General features: G+C 43.3%; 1 protein-coding gene across 3 annotated transcripts in view; it reads right to left on the reverse strand.

Annotated features, from left to right (window-relative positions):
* Positions 1-1,893, reverse strand: part of SLAIN2 (SLAIN motif family member 2) — a 79,059-nt gene extending 77,166 nt beyond the window's left edge. For all 3 annotated transcript variants that reach the window (XM_025385517.1, XM_025385515.1, XM_025385516.1), the window contains exon 1: positions 667-1,893. In XM_025385517.1, coding sequence (XP_025241302.1) covers positions 667-1,055 — 389 coding nt within the window. In that variant the 5' untranslated portion in view covers positions 1,056-1,893. The remainder of the gene's footprint in view (positions 1-666) is intronic.
* Positions 1,894-16,903: the final 15,010 nt, after the last annotated feature.

Genomic DNA, 16,903 nt, shown 5'->3' on the forward strand with positions numbered 1-16,903 from the left:
TTTTAGAAAATAAGAGCCGGGGCTCTAGTTCCACCCTTGACTCTTCACACAAAGAGTAACAAAAACAAAAAAAGAAAAGAAAACAAGCAGCACCATCCTCTGCCCTCTTCACACAAAGCAAGCTTTACCCCACTACCCAAAGGGGAGTGCTGATTCACACGGTCTCCCCATCCCTGCCAGACATGGGTCCCAAACACCAACCGTTGCATAGACGTAGACGACTTTGGTCTGCCCCCGACCCCCACACCTGGTGATACCTCATCAAGCAGACCCCTCTCCTACATCCAAAATGCCCAGGGCCAACATCCGAAAGCCAGTATCTTACACAAAGCAGGACTCCGGCCTACAAAGCAGTTTCCCCACCTCCGACTCCTCCCCAGGCGAACAGCCCTTCTCAAGCTGCCCCAATCCACAGACCCCAATAGGGTCCAGCACCCAGAAGGTCCACAATCCAAAGGAGAACGAGCTACAACCCTGTTACTTGCGCACGCCTCGAACCCCCAACTCCAGCTGAGGTTCCCTCTGCCAAAGCAAGAAAACCACGAGTCCCCACGGGAGTTTTCTCGACTACACAAAGCGAGGCGCCAGACCAGAGGGACCCTCAGAGGACGCTCTCCGCCCCCGGGTCCGTCCCCGCCCAGCTCCGACCCGGCGCCCCAAGCTCACCAGCTCTCCTCTTCCTCCTCCCAGCCTGACAGGCGCTCCAGCTCGTCGGGCCGCAGCGGCTCCACCTCGTCCAACAAGCCGCCCTCGCCCGCCGCCAGCAAGGAGGTGGCGTCCCGCAGCTCTTCGCTACTCGTCCGCCTCGGGACCGACCCGGCCCCGCCGCCCGACTTGGCGCTGAGGCCCAAGGGAAAGCCCCGAGGAGACGCCGCGCCGGAGGAGGGAATGGACGCGCCGGCCCGAATCGGGCTGCCGGGCCCGAGGGAGCCGGCGCCCTGCACGGCCCCCGAGCGACTCCTCAGCTGTTCGTTCTGTTTCTCCAGCTTCTTCACCAGCTCCTGCAGCTTTCGCACCTCCTGGTCCGCGTTCACGTTGGAGTTAACGTCCTCCATCCCGGCCCCGCCGCCTCCGCCGCCCGCTCGCTCTCACAGCGACAGGGAAAGAGCCGGAGGAAAGAGGCGTCGCCGCCACTCACTCTAGCCGAGGCGCCGGCATATAGCAGGACCAGGCCCCACCGCCAGGGTCCCCCCACCTCGGGTTCCAAAGCGCCGCTGGCCCCAGCCGAGCTGCCTCATCTGCGCCGGCTCCGGGATTGGGGGAGGCGGCGCCAATATCCGGCCTCTGCCGCCATCTTCCCTCCGTCCCTCCGCCCCCCGCGGGCCGGCCCCGTCGGTGACCTCAGAGCGTCGCAGGTGGACGCGGCCGCCGGCGGGCGCTGAGAGGACCGGGCGCCGGTTCGCGGCGGGGCGGGGCTACTGACGGGGCCTATGGGGCGGGGCCGGTGTTCGAGGGGCGGGGATTAGGCCGGAAGGGGCGTGTCGGCGGATGTGGGACGAGGCCGGGTTGGTTAGGGAGGGTTTCTGCTGGCCGGGAGGCGAGAAGAAGGCTCGCCGGTGGCGGGACTGAGGTGGCTAACACGGACCTCGATCAGCCCCGCCTGTTGGCCTGGGCGTGTGGGGTGTTCTCCACCCTTTACACGGAGTGTGGGACCCGCGGGCCAGTCTCGCGCTTGTTCCGGGCCAGACCTCGAGTGGGCGCTCAGCCCGGCGGTGGAGAGACAGTTTACTTTGTTCGGCAAATATTTAATCGATGCCGACTTTTAATTGGAGATTGTCTCGGCTGGCGGGATCGTCTGAGACTGCCTGTGTCCTGTTTCTTCCCCTGAAAATAAACCCCAGTTTCAGACAGTTAAGAGAGGTCTAAGGTCAAAATAATAATCATAATTGCTTGAGTGCTTCCTACTGGCCAGACACTGTGCTAAGCAGTTTTAAAGGCATTATCTCATCCGTTAAAACATAGTTTTCCCGGCTTAAAGTTTGCAGCCCACAGGGGCGGAAGCGATGGATAGTAAACCGCTTCTCTACCCCCTTTCTCCGTTTATTGACTCACATTCTGCTCTTTGGATCATTTTCTTCGGAAAAAGTTCCTCATAGTGTGTCTTGATTTTTTTAAAAGTTGTGTGTTAAAAGTACTTAAACACGCTGACAGATAGTGAAGAATGCAGAAAATTGTATGAATGTGAAGTCTGCCTTTAGAATGTGGCAGCAAACCCAAACAAAACTTAAATGCTTTGTTTTGATCACATTCATTGGTCTTCAGATGTCAATTGTGAACTGCTTTGGCTTGTGTTTGCAGCTTTTCTTCAGTTGCCGCCTCCACCCTTACTTTAATAACAATGATCCAGTCCTGTTACACCTGAGTGTGGACTCATTGCCATGACTGGCTTGCTTCTATCCTTTAGCTTTTCTAGTACCATATTCTCCGCCTGCCATATCTGATTCCCTTTCTTAAATCCCATACTCACTCATTCAGGAAACCTCTTCCTGACAATTCCACAAAGATCTAATTATTCTGCGTATTCTAGCACTGCCTGATCAATAGTTCTCAATAGGTGTTTGCACTTTTTAAAAAACTGAATTTTTTTCTAAGAATTATTTTTCGTTTGTTTTTGTCTGTTTACTTGCTTTAAGGAGACGTTCATTTTTGCTTACCATGTCTAGTACACTGACACAGTGGACACTCAATACTTGGTGTGTTGTAAGTTAAGTAGACTGTAAGTTCTACTTAAAACCAGGTAGCTATTTATTCGTAGCAAAAAACGTGTTAAAAGTTTGCTGGCTAACTATAAGTCGAGTATTTTTCTAGCTATACAGACCTAGTCAAAGGATGTGATTGTTTGCTAACATAATTGTCAAGTAATATATATTATCTATGTAATGCTCATTTAAATATCATTGCTCTTTCTGACCAGTCTGAACTTATTGCCAGAGGGTTAAAAATCATGACTTACTTCACGTATAGCAGTTTTCACTTGCATTCAGTGCTTTGTAAAATAGATTCCAACTAGTCAGTTTCTGTAAGGAGAACCGTTCAAATATACTCCTTGAATAGTTCACCGGACATTATGAAGTTAGCACTAATGTTTGTGGGGCAGGAAAAGCTTGTTGTAGTGTGGAACAATGAATTAAGAATCAGAAAGCCTGATGTCGGGTTCTAGCGGTAGCATAAATGCGCTTGACCTTGATCGCTGCTCTCTAATCTCTGGTCCTTAATTTACTTTAGAATGCATGAGTTGGAGAATCTCCAGTATCTCCAGTATCTCTTCCACGATCAAAAAGTAAAGGATTCTGATGAGTTCTCATGGTTGCAAAACATAAGAGTAAATGTACTTAGATATATAGAGAAGTTCATAGTGGATAGATATACTTGGATTTTTAAATTCTATTGCCTTACTCAATATCTTACCTTTTTCATTCAATAAATATTGAGTATCCACTATGTGGCAGGCACCAATCTAGGTATTTGGATGTTTAATAGGCCTCTTAAGTATAAGACAACGTTCAGTTCATACACACACATACACACTGCACAACATACACCCTTAAATCTGCTTGTCCTGTAGTTATCATCATTCCAATAAATGACAGCTCGTTTCTTCTAAATGCTCAGACCAAAAACCTTAGGATAATCCCTACTCCTCACTTTCTTTCACCCACCAAATCCAATCTTTAAGCAGGTCATGCTGGCTCTACATTCAAAATATGTCTAATTACCTCCCAGCACCTCCACTGCTATGACTCTAATTCAAGTTGCCATCTTCTCTTGTCTAGATTACAGTGGTACTCTTTTAATAAGCCATTCCACTTTGCTTCTTTACAGTCTCTTGTGTACATGGCAACCAGATGATCCTTTGTGTTAAGTCTCATCAGGTTACTCTCCTGCTCAGAATCCTCGGAAGCAACTGGCTTCCCAATGTACTTCAAAGTCTTTTCCTTGGCCTATAAGGCTGTGGATACTCGGCAACTTCTGCAAGTATCTCATTAACACCCTTCCCCCATCACTCTGCCACACTGGCCTTCCTGATTTTCTTCAAACAAGCCAAGCATATTTCTACTTTAGGAACTTTGCACTTACTTTTCTATCTGTCTAGGATCTAGTCTTCCTTCACGTTGTCACGTGACTGACTCCCTCACTTCATTCAGGTCTCTGCCCAAATAGCACCTAAAATCACTATCCTCATTATAATGATTCTCCATAAAATAGCGTCCGTATCATTCCCCATCCTCTTAATCCTGTTTCATTTTTTCTCAGACACATCTTTCTTTCCCTTTCTTTCTCTCTTGTTCTTTTCCTTCCTTCCTTTCTTTTCTTTCTTTCTTTTTTTCTTCACTGCCTGTCTCTCCCCAGTAGAATGTGAACTTCATGAGAACAGAGTTCACTGTTATATCTCCAGTGCCTAAAACACTGCCTACAACAATGCCTAGTACATGGTAAGTGCTCAATACATGTTTTTTAAATGAGAGAGAGAATGGATTTAGGCTAAGTGAAGCCTCCTAAAAGAGAATTTTAGATAAATATGGTTATATCTCAAATCATTGAAGTGGAAATTTGTAATTGTTTTGAATGGTTGACTTTTAAAATTACATTTTCTCCTTCCAAAAGAGCAACATGTCATACTATATATGTCATCCTTAAAACTAGGTCACTCTCCGCCTCCTGAGAGCCAACAGCCTTTAAGAATTGCTGAGAAGAGAGTTTTAAGTTCTCACTGAGAAGCATAAGGACAAGAATATTTCCTTTCTATCCTTAACCTTGCCAGGATCTTCCTCTTTCAGGTTAGCTGTGATACCCTGTCTTCTCTGGTGACTCAGAAGTGTTAGAGAATGTTTTTTATTTTTAATTTTTAATTTTTTTTTTTGAGACGGAGTCTTGCTCTGTCACCCAGGCTGGAGTGCAGTGGCGCCCTCTCGGCTCACTGCAAGCTCCACCTCCCGGGCTCACGCCATTCTTTTGCCTCAGCCTCCCGAGTAGCTGAGTAGTAGGCGCCAGCCACTACGCCCGGCTAATTTTTTATATTTTTAGTGGAGACGGGGTTTCACCTGTGTTAGCCAGGATGGTCTCGATCTCCTGACCTCGTGATCCACCCGCCTTGGCCTCCCAAAGTGCTGCGATTACAGGCGTGAGCCACCGTGCCCGGCTAAGCATGTTTTTTTAAAGTCACTCTAAAAGTGACTTTTATATAGCTACAAGGAGCAGAGTTAGTAGGTGTCTGAAGTATGCATCCCAGTTAACCCAACTAGCTTTTTAGGTGTTGTGTTTTGTAAGCTTGGATTGTTGCTGGAAGAAGGAGTTGTTTCTTTTCTAAGCAGGTGTGACCTGTTTTCATAACTTGCTCCTACATGCAGGTTAGCTCTTAGTGAAACTCCTGACAAAGTGGAAAATATTACAAACCACTAAAAGTATTTAGAATGAAAAACTATTACTCAATAGCTTAAAGATATTTAGCCATCCTAAAATCCTAAATCAAGAGGTGTGTGTGTGTGTGTGTCTATATAAACACATGCTAAAAAGTAGTAGAAATTGCTAGACACAGAAATATTTGCATTTCCTTAGAAAATGCTCAGATTCTTTGACAAAACCTTTGCTATCCAATCCATCCATTTTTTAACATAACAGATCATTTCACTAAACAGTCCATCCATTTAATCTTCATAGGTACACATGGTCAGTTATTTTCTACTTGCCCTCTTTAATCTGTTCCTCACCAGCATCCCTCCTCCAGATGTGCCTCCCTTTGGTCAATCAAGAGGCCTCTTCTTCACTGTCTTGGTACAATGCAATTTTACAAAGGAGTTCTAGAAACCTTAAAGGTTGGGTATATAAGAAATTTTGAATTGAACGCTTGGTGGCAAAATGAAGGGGGGCTTTTTTAGGGAGATTCTCTGTCTAGAGGGTGGTCCCCTATCACACTGTTGGGGGCGTATATTATACAGATGTAGAGGTGGGTAAGTCTGTGATCAGAGCAGACGGTGAACAGGTTCTTGAACTGTCAAGAAGCTGCTGTCTTATCCAAAATGAAACAATACCTTGTCTTCCACCCTTTTTCAGTGGCAGCAGATGGGAAGATAAACTCTTAAATAACATGTATTATTTCTTTTTTTTCTTTAAGTAGTGTATCAGTAGGACAGTGAAGTTGGAAGAGTGGAATATGAACCACTTCTGAATGTGTTTGATGTTCTAGAGAAACTACTATTCAAAGATGGAAGAAAATTTGGAATAATCCAAATATCCAAGTCAATTAGATAAGTCTCAATAATCTGCCCTAGGATTTAAAATACATTATTCTGAGTATTGACCTAGAGATGTGGTGGAGAGAGTAGATTATAGAGACTTGTATCAAGCAAAAGGAAATTAAGCTGCCACTGAGATACTTACATAATTAGCCTTCTAGGAAGTTGTAGAGAATTCCGTTTCTGAGTCTTTGGGAAACTCCTGGAGTATTACCCCGACTGACATCATCAACTGTTCAGTTTGCCCAAGTATGTCTACAAAGTTACTTTCTATTCATCATCCTTCTTATGTAGACAGTTATATGTGCCCTGGAAATTTAATTCTATAAATATCCAGGTCTCCAAATTGGCCCAATAATAATAGCAGCTGATAGTTATTAACCACTTTTATGACAAGTGATATTCATTTAAAACTCACATTAATCTTTGGAGGTAGCTGCTATTCTCATCATCATCTGCATTTTACAAATGAAGAAACTGAGATATAGAGAGGTTAAATAATTTCCAGTACCATAGCCAGGAAGTAGTGGAGCTGAATTAGACCCAGCTGTTCTGACTTCAGAATTGCACTTTGGCCCATGAGCATGATGAGTTCTCCACTCTTTTACTTAAAAGGGTATTGATACCTAGTCAACTACCATCTGGGGTGGGGATTGAGGGATAATGTTGAGAACTTAAGGGTCATTGCCTTTGCGATACCAACAACACAATCTTCCTCTAACAGCAGGTTTGCCAGATTTGATGTCTCAGCAACTCTGGAACCCAGCATTGAAGCAATCAGTTCTTTAGAGAGGGAGGTAGTTCGGCTGGGCACTGTGGCTCACACCTGTAATTCTAGCAGTTTGGAAGGCCAAGGCGGGTGGATCATCTGAGGTCAGGAGTTCAAGACCAGCCTGGCCAACATGGCAAAACCCTGTCTCTACTAAAAATACAATAGCTGGGCGTGGTGGCGGGCGCCTGTAATCCCAGGTACTTGGGAGGCTGAGGCAGGAGAATCGCTTGAACCCGGGGGGGTGGAGGTTGCAGTGAGCCAAGATTGTGTCACTTCACTCCAGCCTGGGCATAAGAGCAAAACTCCATCTAGGGAAAAAAAAAAAAAAAAAAAAAAAAGAGAGACAGAGAGGGAGGTAGTTCCTGGATCTCTTGCTCAAAATTTGCCTGTATACTTGGGCAGTAGTCCAGGTACTGGAGAGATAGGTAGGAATGGCTGAAGACCCATCAGTCAGCAGTTTGCTGAAATAAAGCTTCAGCATCTGAGCTTCTTATTGCAAAAGTTAGTGAACCAGCCTAGCCTGTAGGAGTTTTATGGGGGCAGAAGTAGTCTTTTACCCAGGGCAGTAATAACACCAAAATAAACAAAGCAAGAAGATCTGAGAGTCAGAATTTAGCGGCAAGAGTCCTGGGCCTATACAACAGAGAAGAAAAATTCGAACGGGTCCTGATATAGGGAAGACTAGAAGCAGACATGAAAAGCCAAAGTATAGAGCCTGGGAAACAGATGAGAGCCAGGTGTACTGGGTTCAACGCTAGATAACAGGGTGATTCCTTGTGAATGCCAAAACAAAGTAGTTGCAGGCAGCTGCAACCTTTGTTTCCATGCCCTTTGCAAAGGGCATGTGGAAGAAACAGTTGCATTTAAGGGTTAGAGATTCTGTGACTTGGCAGGGTTGTGAGTTTCCAGCATTGAGACAAATTGGTAACCAGATCTGCTGGACTAGAGCCCAAACTGCAAAGCTCCCTAATGCAGAAGAGTCCATCGTTGTGTAAACAGATTCTATCTTCCCAGAGCTCCTGGAAACCAGATAGCCTTCATCTCACATCTTCACTCTATTCTAGAAAAATGAGGGTAAGGTGTTGGGCAGGGCATAGTAGAGATGAATAGTTGGGTATGGCACAGGTGGCTCCCTGTTATCAGTGGGTATGGTTTACCTCACATAGGGCACCTACACGTGAAGCAATGGCCAACAGAACTGCTTTGTCTGTTGGCATGGCTGTCTTACTGTAGGACTGCATTATTGGAGGACTGGTTTCCTCTTCCCTACCAGGAGAATCCTCCCAAGTTCTTTGAGCTTTTTCTACTGCCTATTTTTGCAGCCCAGGTCAGTTGATCAGGAGGTGTGGCCTTGTATTTTAGTTCACCTTGAGTCAGATGCAGCTATCAGTTAGCAGCTCTGCTTACTATTTGAATATTGGACTCAAATCATGATATGGAATCATTTGTAGACAGCTCATGAGCAAATCACCAAAATTCTGCTGTGCAGTGACAGCAGGGCAGATCATGGTGTTAACTGTAATCATCCTGGTAGGGAGAGGGTATTTATATACTATAGGGCAGACAGAGAGTGTGTACTGCTTTCAGAGGTGGGATTGCAGTCTACGTGGGAGGCAATGAATTTCTCCAACCTCTCCAAAAGCAAAGATAAAAGACATGCCTGTCTATCTCTTCACCTCTGATGCATTCAGAGCTACATCATAATGTTGCACAAGGTCCCCTTTAAAAGTAGGTGTAGCCTGTTAGAGTCCAGGCAGGGCATATGAACAGAGAACAAATAACTCCTCCTACACTCAGTCGAAAGGCCACAACCTCCACACAGAAGCTGATGTTCTTCCTTAGCACAATAATGCAGTTGCCAGATCTTCCACACGGCTGTAACAATGGGCTTGACTCTGGAGCCTTAGATTTGGGCAAGAATATTTAATCATCCCTTGAAGTGCCACCGGCTAGGATTGTTACCATGAGAGAATATGGGCAGGAGCTATTTAAGAGGATCCAAAATGATGTGCTGGAAGGTTCCAGGCTCATTTTATTGTGTCAGTCTTATTTAAAGGTGTAAGTTTCTCAAGCAGTGACTAGTTCAGGAAAAAAGAAAAAAAGTAAAGGCATAAGGCTCAAACAATCCTTTAACTGACCTCTAAGCAGGTAATAAATATCACTTCTTTTTTTTTCTTATAGTTTCTTTTTTTTTTTTTTTTACCTTTTTTACATTCAACTCTTTAGTCCACTTGAGATTTTTTTTCTGGTATGTTATGTGAAACATAAATCACATGGACACTTTTATATGGGGCACTGTCATGTGCAGGATTACAAATACCTGTTGTACTTATTCATTCAGTCATCCATTACCAGTGCAAGGCACATTGTTAGGGACCAGAGATGATAAACATCAAAAAGAATGTGCTCCTTAATCGGTAGCAGCTTATTGTCCATTTAAGGAGATCAGAGGTACATAAATTACTGTATATACAAAGCAGCATGTAAAAAGTACCATGTGAGTGATGTGAACAAGAAAGAATATAAAATATAAGGATTGTTTTTTATTTTTACCTGAGGGCATATTAGGGAACTAGCAGTAGATTCCTTCTGCCTGGAATAAGAGTTTTCCCAGAAGAAGGGTCACTTGAGGTGGACCTACAGGGGTAGGTAGCAATCTTAATCATGACTTGTTGGATATAATGAACAGAAATCCTCTTGTATCATCTCAATTTAAAAAGGGAGCTATCCACTTATCTTGCTTCTAAGAATCTATTCTAAAAGCAAACTGGCTAAAGTATATAATGACCTATACACATAGCTATTTATTATAGTATTACTTCCAATAGCAAAAGACTGAGAACAACCCAAATATTATCAATATGGGACTAGTTTAAAAACTATGATACATCCACATGATGGAGGACTGTGCATCAATAAAAAGAAAAGGAATGACGATCTCCATGTAGCTCCAGGAAAACTGGTTCAAAATGGTGCTTATAGTATACACCTTTAGCACAAGAAGCAGGAAAGGATATGAAAATGTATACATAAATGCTTATGTTTGTAAAAAGATACAATGGAAAAATAAGCCCAAAATCAATAAAAATGTTAAACAAATGGAGAAGGAGGGAATAGAGTGAAGGGTGTAGAAATAGTGCTATGGAGAAACAAATACATTGGGAAAGGAGGATAGGGAGTGTGGTGGGGGCAGAATTTCAATTTTATTATTTATTTATTTTGAAACAAGGTCTTGCTCTGTCACCCAGGCTGGAGTGCAGTGGTGCAATCTCAGCCCACTGCAATCTCTGCCTCCTGGGCTCAAGCAGTCCTCCCACCTCAGCTTCCAGAGTAGCTGAACCACAGGCACACACCACCGCACCCAGCTAATTTTTCTATTTTTTGTAGAGATGGAGTCTTGCTGTATTGCACAGTCTGGTCTCAACTCCTGGACTCAGATGATCCACCCGCCTTGGCCTCCCACAGTGCTGGGATTACAGGTGTGGGCCATTGCTCCTGACCGAGATTACAATTTTATTTTATTTTTTTGAGAGAGAGTCTCTCTGTGTCACCCAGGCTGGAGTGCTGTGGTGCAATCTCGGCTCACTGCAACCTCTGCCTTCCTGATTCAAGTGATTCTCCTGCCTCAGCCTCCCAAGCAGCTGAGATTACAGGTGCTCACCACCACGCTCGGGTAATTTTTGTTATTTTCGTCGAGACGGAGTTTCACCATTTTGGCCAGGCTGGTCTTCAACTCCTGACCTCAAGTGATCCACCCTCCTTGGCCTCCCAAAGTGCTGGAATTACAGGTGCGAGCCACTGTGCCCGGCCGGGATTGCAATTTTAAGTAGGGTGCTCAGGGCAGGCCTCACCTGGAAGATCATGTTTGAACAAAACTCTGAAGAAGGGTGAGGGAGCCAACCAGGCAGGAAACTGCATATGAGCATACCAAGCAGAAGAGCAAGTACAAGGGCCCTGAGGCAATAATGTGCCTGGCATCAAGGAAGAACAAGGTTGGATGACTAAACTGCAATGAATGTCAAAGAACGTGGTAGAAGATGAAGTCAGAGAGAGGAGGAAAGATTCCTTACAGCTTGTAGTCAGTTGTGAAGACTGACTTTTACTCTGTGTGACATGAGAAGACAAGGCAGGATTTGAGCCGAGGAGTGACAGGACCTGACTTACATTTTGACGGGATCGCTCTCTCTGTTTCTGGCATGTTTGTCATTTGCCCCATTCCCCCTTATTCTATCTCAGAACCTCTGCTTACTCATGTTCTATGTTCTCTAACATCAACCTACATGTGGCGTTGGGTTTGGTGTTGTAACAACTGGTGACATTTCAGTTCATGTGCCTCCTATGACCTAATCACTCAGTCTCTCAGTTTCTCAATTCCAGATTCTTGGATGACATGATATTAGACTCATGTATTATTAGACTAACTAATATTAGCCCACCATGGTACAGCATGCTGAGGCTGGAGTCAGAAGTGAGCAGAATCCTGTAATATTTCCAAGAGAGAATATGGGCAGAGAGGCAATGGTTAGGACATCAACTTCATCAAGTACTTCAAATATTTTGGATTCTCAATAAATAAATACATGAGTCAATAAATCTAGCATATTTAGTAAACAACTTATAATCCTACCTACTGCTGTAATGCCCAGTAACCACTTCAGAGTAATAGTAATAATAGATGACTTTATACTAAATGATGGCTTTATACTAAAACAGGTTTCTAAAACTATCTGTGGTAAGAACTAGTTTTCTTATTTGTATTTCTAAATATCATTCTCCATAGGAGAATTGAAAAATTGAAAAAAAAATTTATTATTAGATTCAACAGAAGATTGCTATGTCAAATTGTTCTAGGTTTCTAAATGCTTAGTCTCGATTTCTGTACTTATCACACACCAGTAACAGTTCCATACTTTAAATAGCACTGTACTAAAACTCACTTATCTAAATAGTAAATTTTATAATAATGATGGTCGATTAATGGCATTTAATATTCTGAATGACCATATTAAAGAATGTGAAGTTGTTTTGTTGTTTTACTTCTCTGACTTTTCTCATTAGATAAGCTAGTGTCTTGCATATAGATTCTAAGGGATATTTGTTATTGAAATATTCCTCTAACTTAAGAACATATTTTCTCACATGAAAAACAGTGTGTAATTTGTTCCACTTAGATTTGCTAGTAAATTAACTCTACTGCTAAATATGACTGAAATAGTTTCATTTTCTCTTGGGTTAGAAATGGGAGAAACAAGGAAAAAACAGGGATTATCTTTCTTAAATTTCAGAGACAGACAAAAAAAGCATTAACACTGATTTAGAGGGAAGGAAGCTTCTAAATATTCATCCTTCACTGAGATCTAAAATCCTGGTATTGTAATTGATTTGAGGACCATTTTCTTAATTTACTAAATATTTAAGTGCTTAATTGCTATGCTAAATTTTCTATAAAGTGAGTTAAACTAATTCAAGCCCAGTATTTTATGGCTTCAACAACTTAAGACAAGTTGCTTGCCCTTAAGCAGGAAAAACATCAAACAATAGCCTACTTGTCCATTTTCTACAGTATCTCTGTAATGAACAGAAACAGAAAATTAAAAATGAGAGGCCATCAATGAAATTATTTCAAATTCATCATTTGAATACAATAAACAAATAAATCACTGGTTTACTTACAAGCTACCATTCTACAACAATCAGTCAGAGAGAAATTATAGAGTAAGTTTATACCGGTAGCAGTAAGCCTTGGCTAGTGATTCATCTCCTAAGACTATGACTTCATCATTCACAGAATTGTGGCTAACCAGAATTTCAAAAGCATGTATAAATATAATAAAAATATCTGAAATGGTTATTGAGAGTTCCCAGGGTATTCAATCCCCTTAGTTCTGCCTTAGAATTTTAAAAAAGTATCCGTAAGTGTTCCAGTTTTTTTATTCATACAGAATCAGAATACTTCAGATTCCCTCAAACAGGAAAAACGTCAAACAATACCCTACTTTCCCCTTTGCTACAATATTTCTTTAAGAAACAGAAACAGAAAATAAAAAATAAGAGTCCATGAAAAAATTATTTCAAATTCATCATTGACAGCAATTTAAATTGTTTTCCTTCATATATATTGTTGTGACACATTAATATTGTTTTCAAAATTTCCTTTCAGAGATATCAACATTTTTCTTAAGAAAAACAATCTAATGGTAAACATTTTCTAAAATACAAATTAATAAATATTCCCTGAATTCATTTGTAACAAGTGCTAGACTCATTGCCTTAGCCACTGTAGAAGGTACCACAGCTCCAGAGATGTATCTATGGTGGATATCTATAGTTTTTTCTGCTTAGCTCTTCCTCCACACCTGCTTGTTAACAGGGAGACATTTCTCCATGGATCGCTTGCATTTCTGTACATCTTGTGACGTGGGACTGGCTACTCTTGTTCTGCAATATCATTTCAGGGATGTTTACATAGCAAACAGTCTTGGAACAGAGATAATTTATCCCTGTGGAGCAAAGAGCAAATTTGTTTACTATCCAATATAAAGATAAAGGTAATGTGTCCCTTCTGAGCAAAGGTCAGGTACTTACTGACCATTATAAAGATTTGGGTTCCCTAAACTCAGAGTTTCTCACTGGTAACACAGCCCATTGGGTGTATAAGCCCCACCTGGCTTTCTTCATGTCTCCTTGTGTGAACCAGAGCAAACACTGATACTCTGGCTACTATTGCTATGAGTGATACATTGTCCTTTGTCTCTAATGAAGGAATCTTGTGTCTTCTGCCATGACACTGAGGCAGGCTAATTTGATAGCTGGCAAGTAGGGCAAAATCCTTGAGTTCTCTACCTTGCACTAATTCCTGCTTTGAGTTATTTCCTAAGACATACCTATGCTTTTGCCCTTCAGCTTCCTGGGAGAATAGTGTGTCTGCATATTAAAATTTCTCTTGGCCAGGCACTCACATCTGTAACCCCAGCACTTTGGGAGGCCAAGGTGGGCAGATCACTTGAGGTCAGGAGTCCAAGACCAGCCTGGCCAACATGGTGAAATCCCGTCTCTACTAAAAATACAAAAATTAGCTGGGCATGGTGGCACGTGCCTGTAGTCTCAGCTACTCAGGAGGCTGAGGCGGAAGAATTACTTGAATCCGGGAGGCAGAGGCTGCAGTGAGCCCAGATGGCGCCACTGCACTCCAGCCTGGGCGACAGAGCAAGACTCCTTCTCACAAAAAAAAAAAAAAAAAAAGTCTCTCTTTTATTTAGGCTTAGGTGGTGTTCTATTACTTATAATCAAAACTGCCCTGATACGGCCAACAAAATTTGTTTCTTTCTGAAAATTGGACAATAGGGGGAAATATCTGTGTGATTTTCTAAGTGCTTTCATTTAACAAACATTTGTTGAGCAGCTACAGCATTCCAGGTATGTTGGATGCTGGAGCTACAATAGTGAACAGCATATGGTTCATAGAATTTCAATTTTTGTAAGGGAAATTGCATAAACAATATATAAACCAATACATAATAGCTGCAAATTATGAGAAGTGCTATGAAGAAAACAAATGAAGAATGAAAGCAGAGAGTAAAGAGGAAAGCTTCCTTAGATAGAATGAGTGGGGAAGGTGACTTTGAGGGAGTGGCATTTAAACTGAAGTTTGAAGGATGAGAAGGTGAAGGATTGGTACAAATTGAAGAAACAGTGGATGCCAAACTCTTGAGATGGAAAAAGTTTAGGGAATTGTGAAGATTGAGAGAAGAACAAGCATAAGCAAATGTAGTAAGTAAGGGGAAGAATGCCATTTGGTGCTGTAGGGAATTAGGTAGGGACCGGATTATTCAGGGCCTTACAGACCAAGGTGAAGAGTTTGGATTTATTGTGTGTACAATGAGAAGCTGTTGAAGAGTTTTAAGCACTTGAGTGACGACCCAATTTGCAATGAGCTTTGCTTTTGTGTGGAGGATAGATCGGAGGAAAACAAAAGTGGAAGCAGAGAGGCCCGTTAAAAAGTTGTTGCTTCGTCCAGGAGACAAATGATGGTGGCCAAGAACACGTGGTGGCAAAGGTGGCAAAGGTGGCAAAGGGAGAGTTCCCTGATTGCCCCTGCAGAATGTGCGACAGGGGTGTGGCTAGCCCATTCGATCTCCACTACTGCTCAAACCCCTGACAAGAGGGGGAGCACAATTGGGCAGGTGCAGGAGTGGGGGCAAGTGCTTTGGGCTCCAGCCCCATGGTAGTGTCTAGGGGTGAGTGCCTGCAGCCTCAGTGTTACAATGCTTTTTTAGCCTTGCCATCTGCAGACAGCTTAAGTGTTAACCAGCTCAATGGACCCTCTGCCTTTTTGCAAGGAGGGGACCAGTGTGACAGCTTTCTGTATCCCAAGCTCTTGACCAATGTCCCAGAAGAATTGGATCACGTATGGGCTTGAAGGATGAATGCAGAGTTTTAGTGAGTGGTGGAGGTGGCTCTCAGTGGCATGGATGGTGAGCTGAAAGGGGAATGGAGTGGGAAGATGATCTTCCCTTAGAGTTTTGGCCATCCAGCAGCCAAACTCCTCTCTGACCGCCCCCAGCCGAGCTCCTCTTGGCATTCAGAGGTTCCTTCTCTTCTCTCTTTCTCTGCCATGGCATTCGTCTGGTTGTCTCCTCATCTCCCCATCTCCTCATCTCCTCGTCTGCTTCTGGAGTCTGGGGTTTGGGGTTTCCATGGGTACAGGATAGGGGGGTGTGGCAGGCCAAAAGGCAACTTTCTAGGTGTGAAAGCAAAAATGCCTGTTCCCTCTTAGGGCTGTGGGTCTCCAGATTTGAGGGTGGGGCCTTTGCTGAGGAATTGCTCTCCTCTGCCCAGTATTTCCATGTCTCCTGTCCATATCAGTGGTGATAGAGAAAGTAGATTCCATGCTGAAGAGACTGGGACAGTGGATATGGGTGAGGGGTAGAAAGGAGAGAGGGTGACCATCAGGGAGAGTAGTGGGATGGAGGAGATTTAGGGCTGAAGAAATGAAGAGTGCCATTTGGTGCTTTGTTTAGTTTGATCTTTCTGTGCAAGAGTAGACACCCCGTTGGTCATTGGAGATGGGAGCCTACAGTTAGGTACAAGATTTAAGTTGGAGATATAAATTTGGGGGTTATCAACATATATATGATACATGGTTCCAGAATCTCAATCTCCAGGTTTCTTTCAGTTCACTCTATCAGGTGTGGTGCTCACCCTCTGCAAATCAGGGCATACAGGAACTTCTAAATCTCCTGTAAACCACGCACAGGTCACGAAGAACTAGGAGCACCATCTCAGGCTTTCTCTCAGCCAACAGTACCACCACTACTATTTTTTAATTTTTAACTGTGGCAATTCCACGTTGGTAAGTGTCTTACTCCAAGGTGGCCTTCTCACAGATACGCTGACAGAAAGGAGTTTCTGCTGACATAGGGAGTAGGATTCTGGGTTCTCTCAGGATCATAGACTTCCATGTTCATGCCTATAAATGGAAATAACATTCCCTTCCCACCCAAGCATAAATGTTTATTCTATTTTTAAGACTGTTTTTCTTTTCTTTTCTTTTCTTTTTTTTTTTTGAGACAGAGTCTTGCACTGTTGCCCTGGCTGGAGTTTAGTGGTGTGAACTTGGCTTACTGTGACCTTAACCTCCTGGGGTCAGGCCATCTCCCACCTCAGCCTCCCAAGTAGGTGGTGCCTGCCACCACACCTGGCTAATTTTTGAATTTTTTTGTAGAGATGTGGTTTCACCATGCTGCTCAGGCTAGACTCAAACTCCTAGCCTCAAGCAGTCCACCCACCTTGGCCTCCCAAAATCCTGGGACTATAGGCGTGAGCCACTGTGCCTGGCCAAGACTGCTTTTTAAAATAGCTTTATTGACATATATTATATCCTATAATATTCACCCTT

The sequence above is a fragment of the Theropithecus gelada genome, chromosome 5, assembly GCF_003255815.1.
Source record: "Theropithecus gelada isolate Dixy chromosome 5, Tgel_1.0, whole genome shotgun sequence".
In the NCBI taxonomy this organism is placed as follows: domain Eukaryota; kingdom Metazoa; phylum Chordata; class Mammalia; order Primates; family Cercopithecidae; genus Theropithecus; species Theropithecus gelada.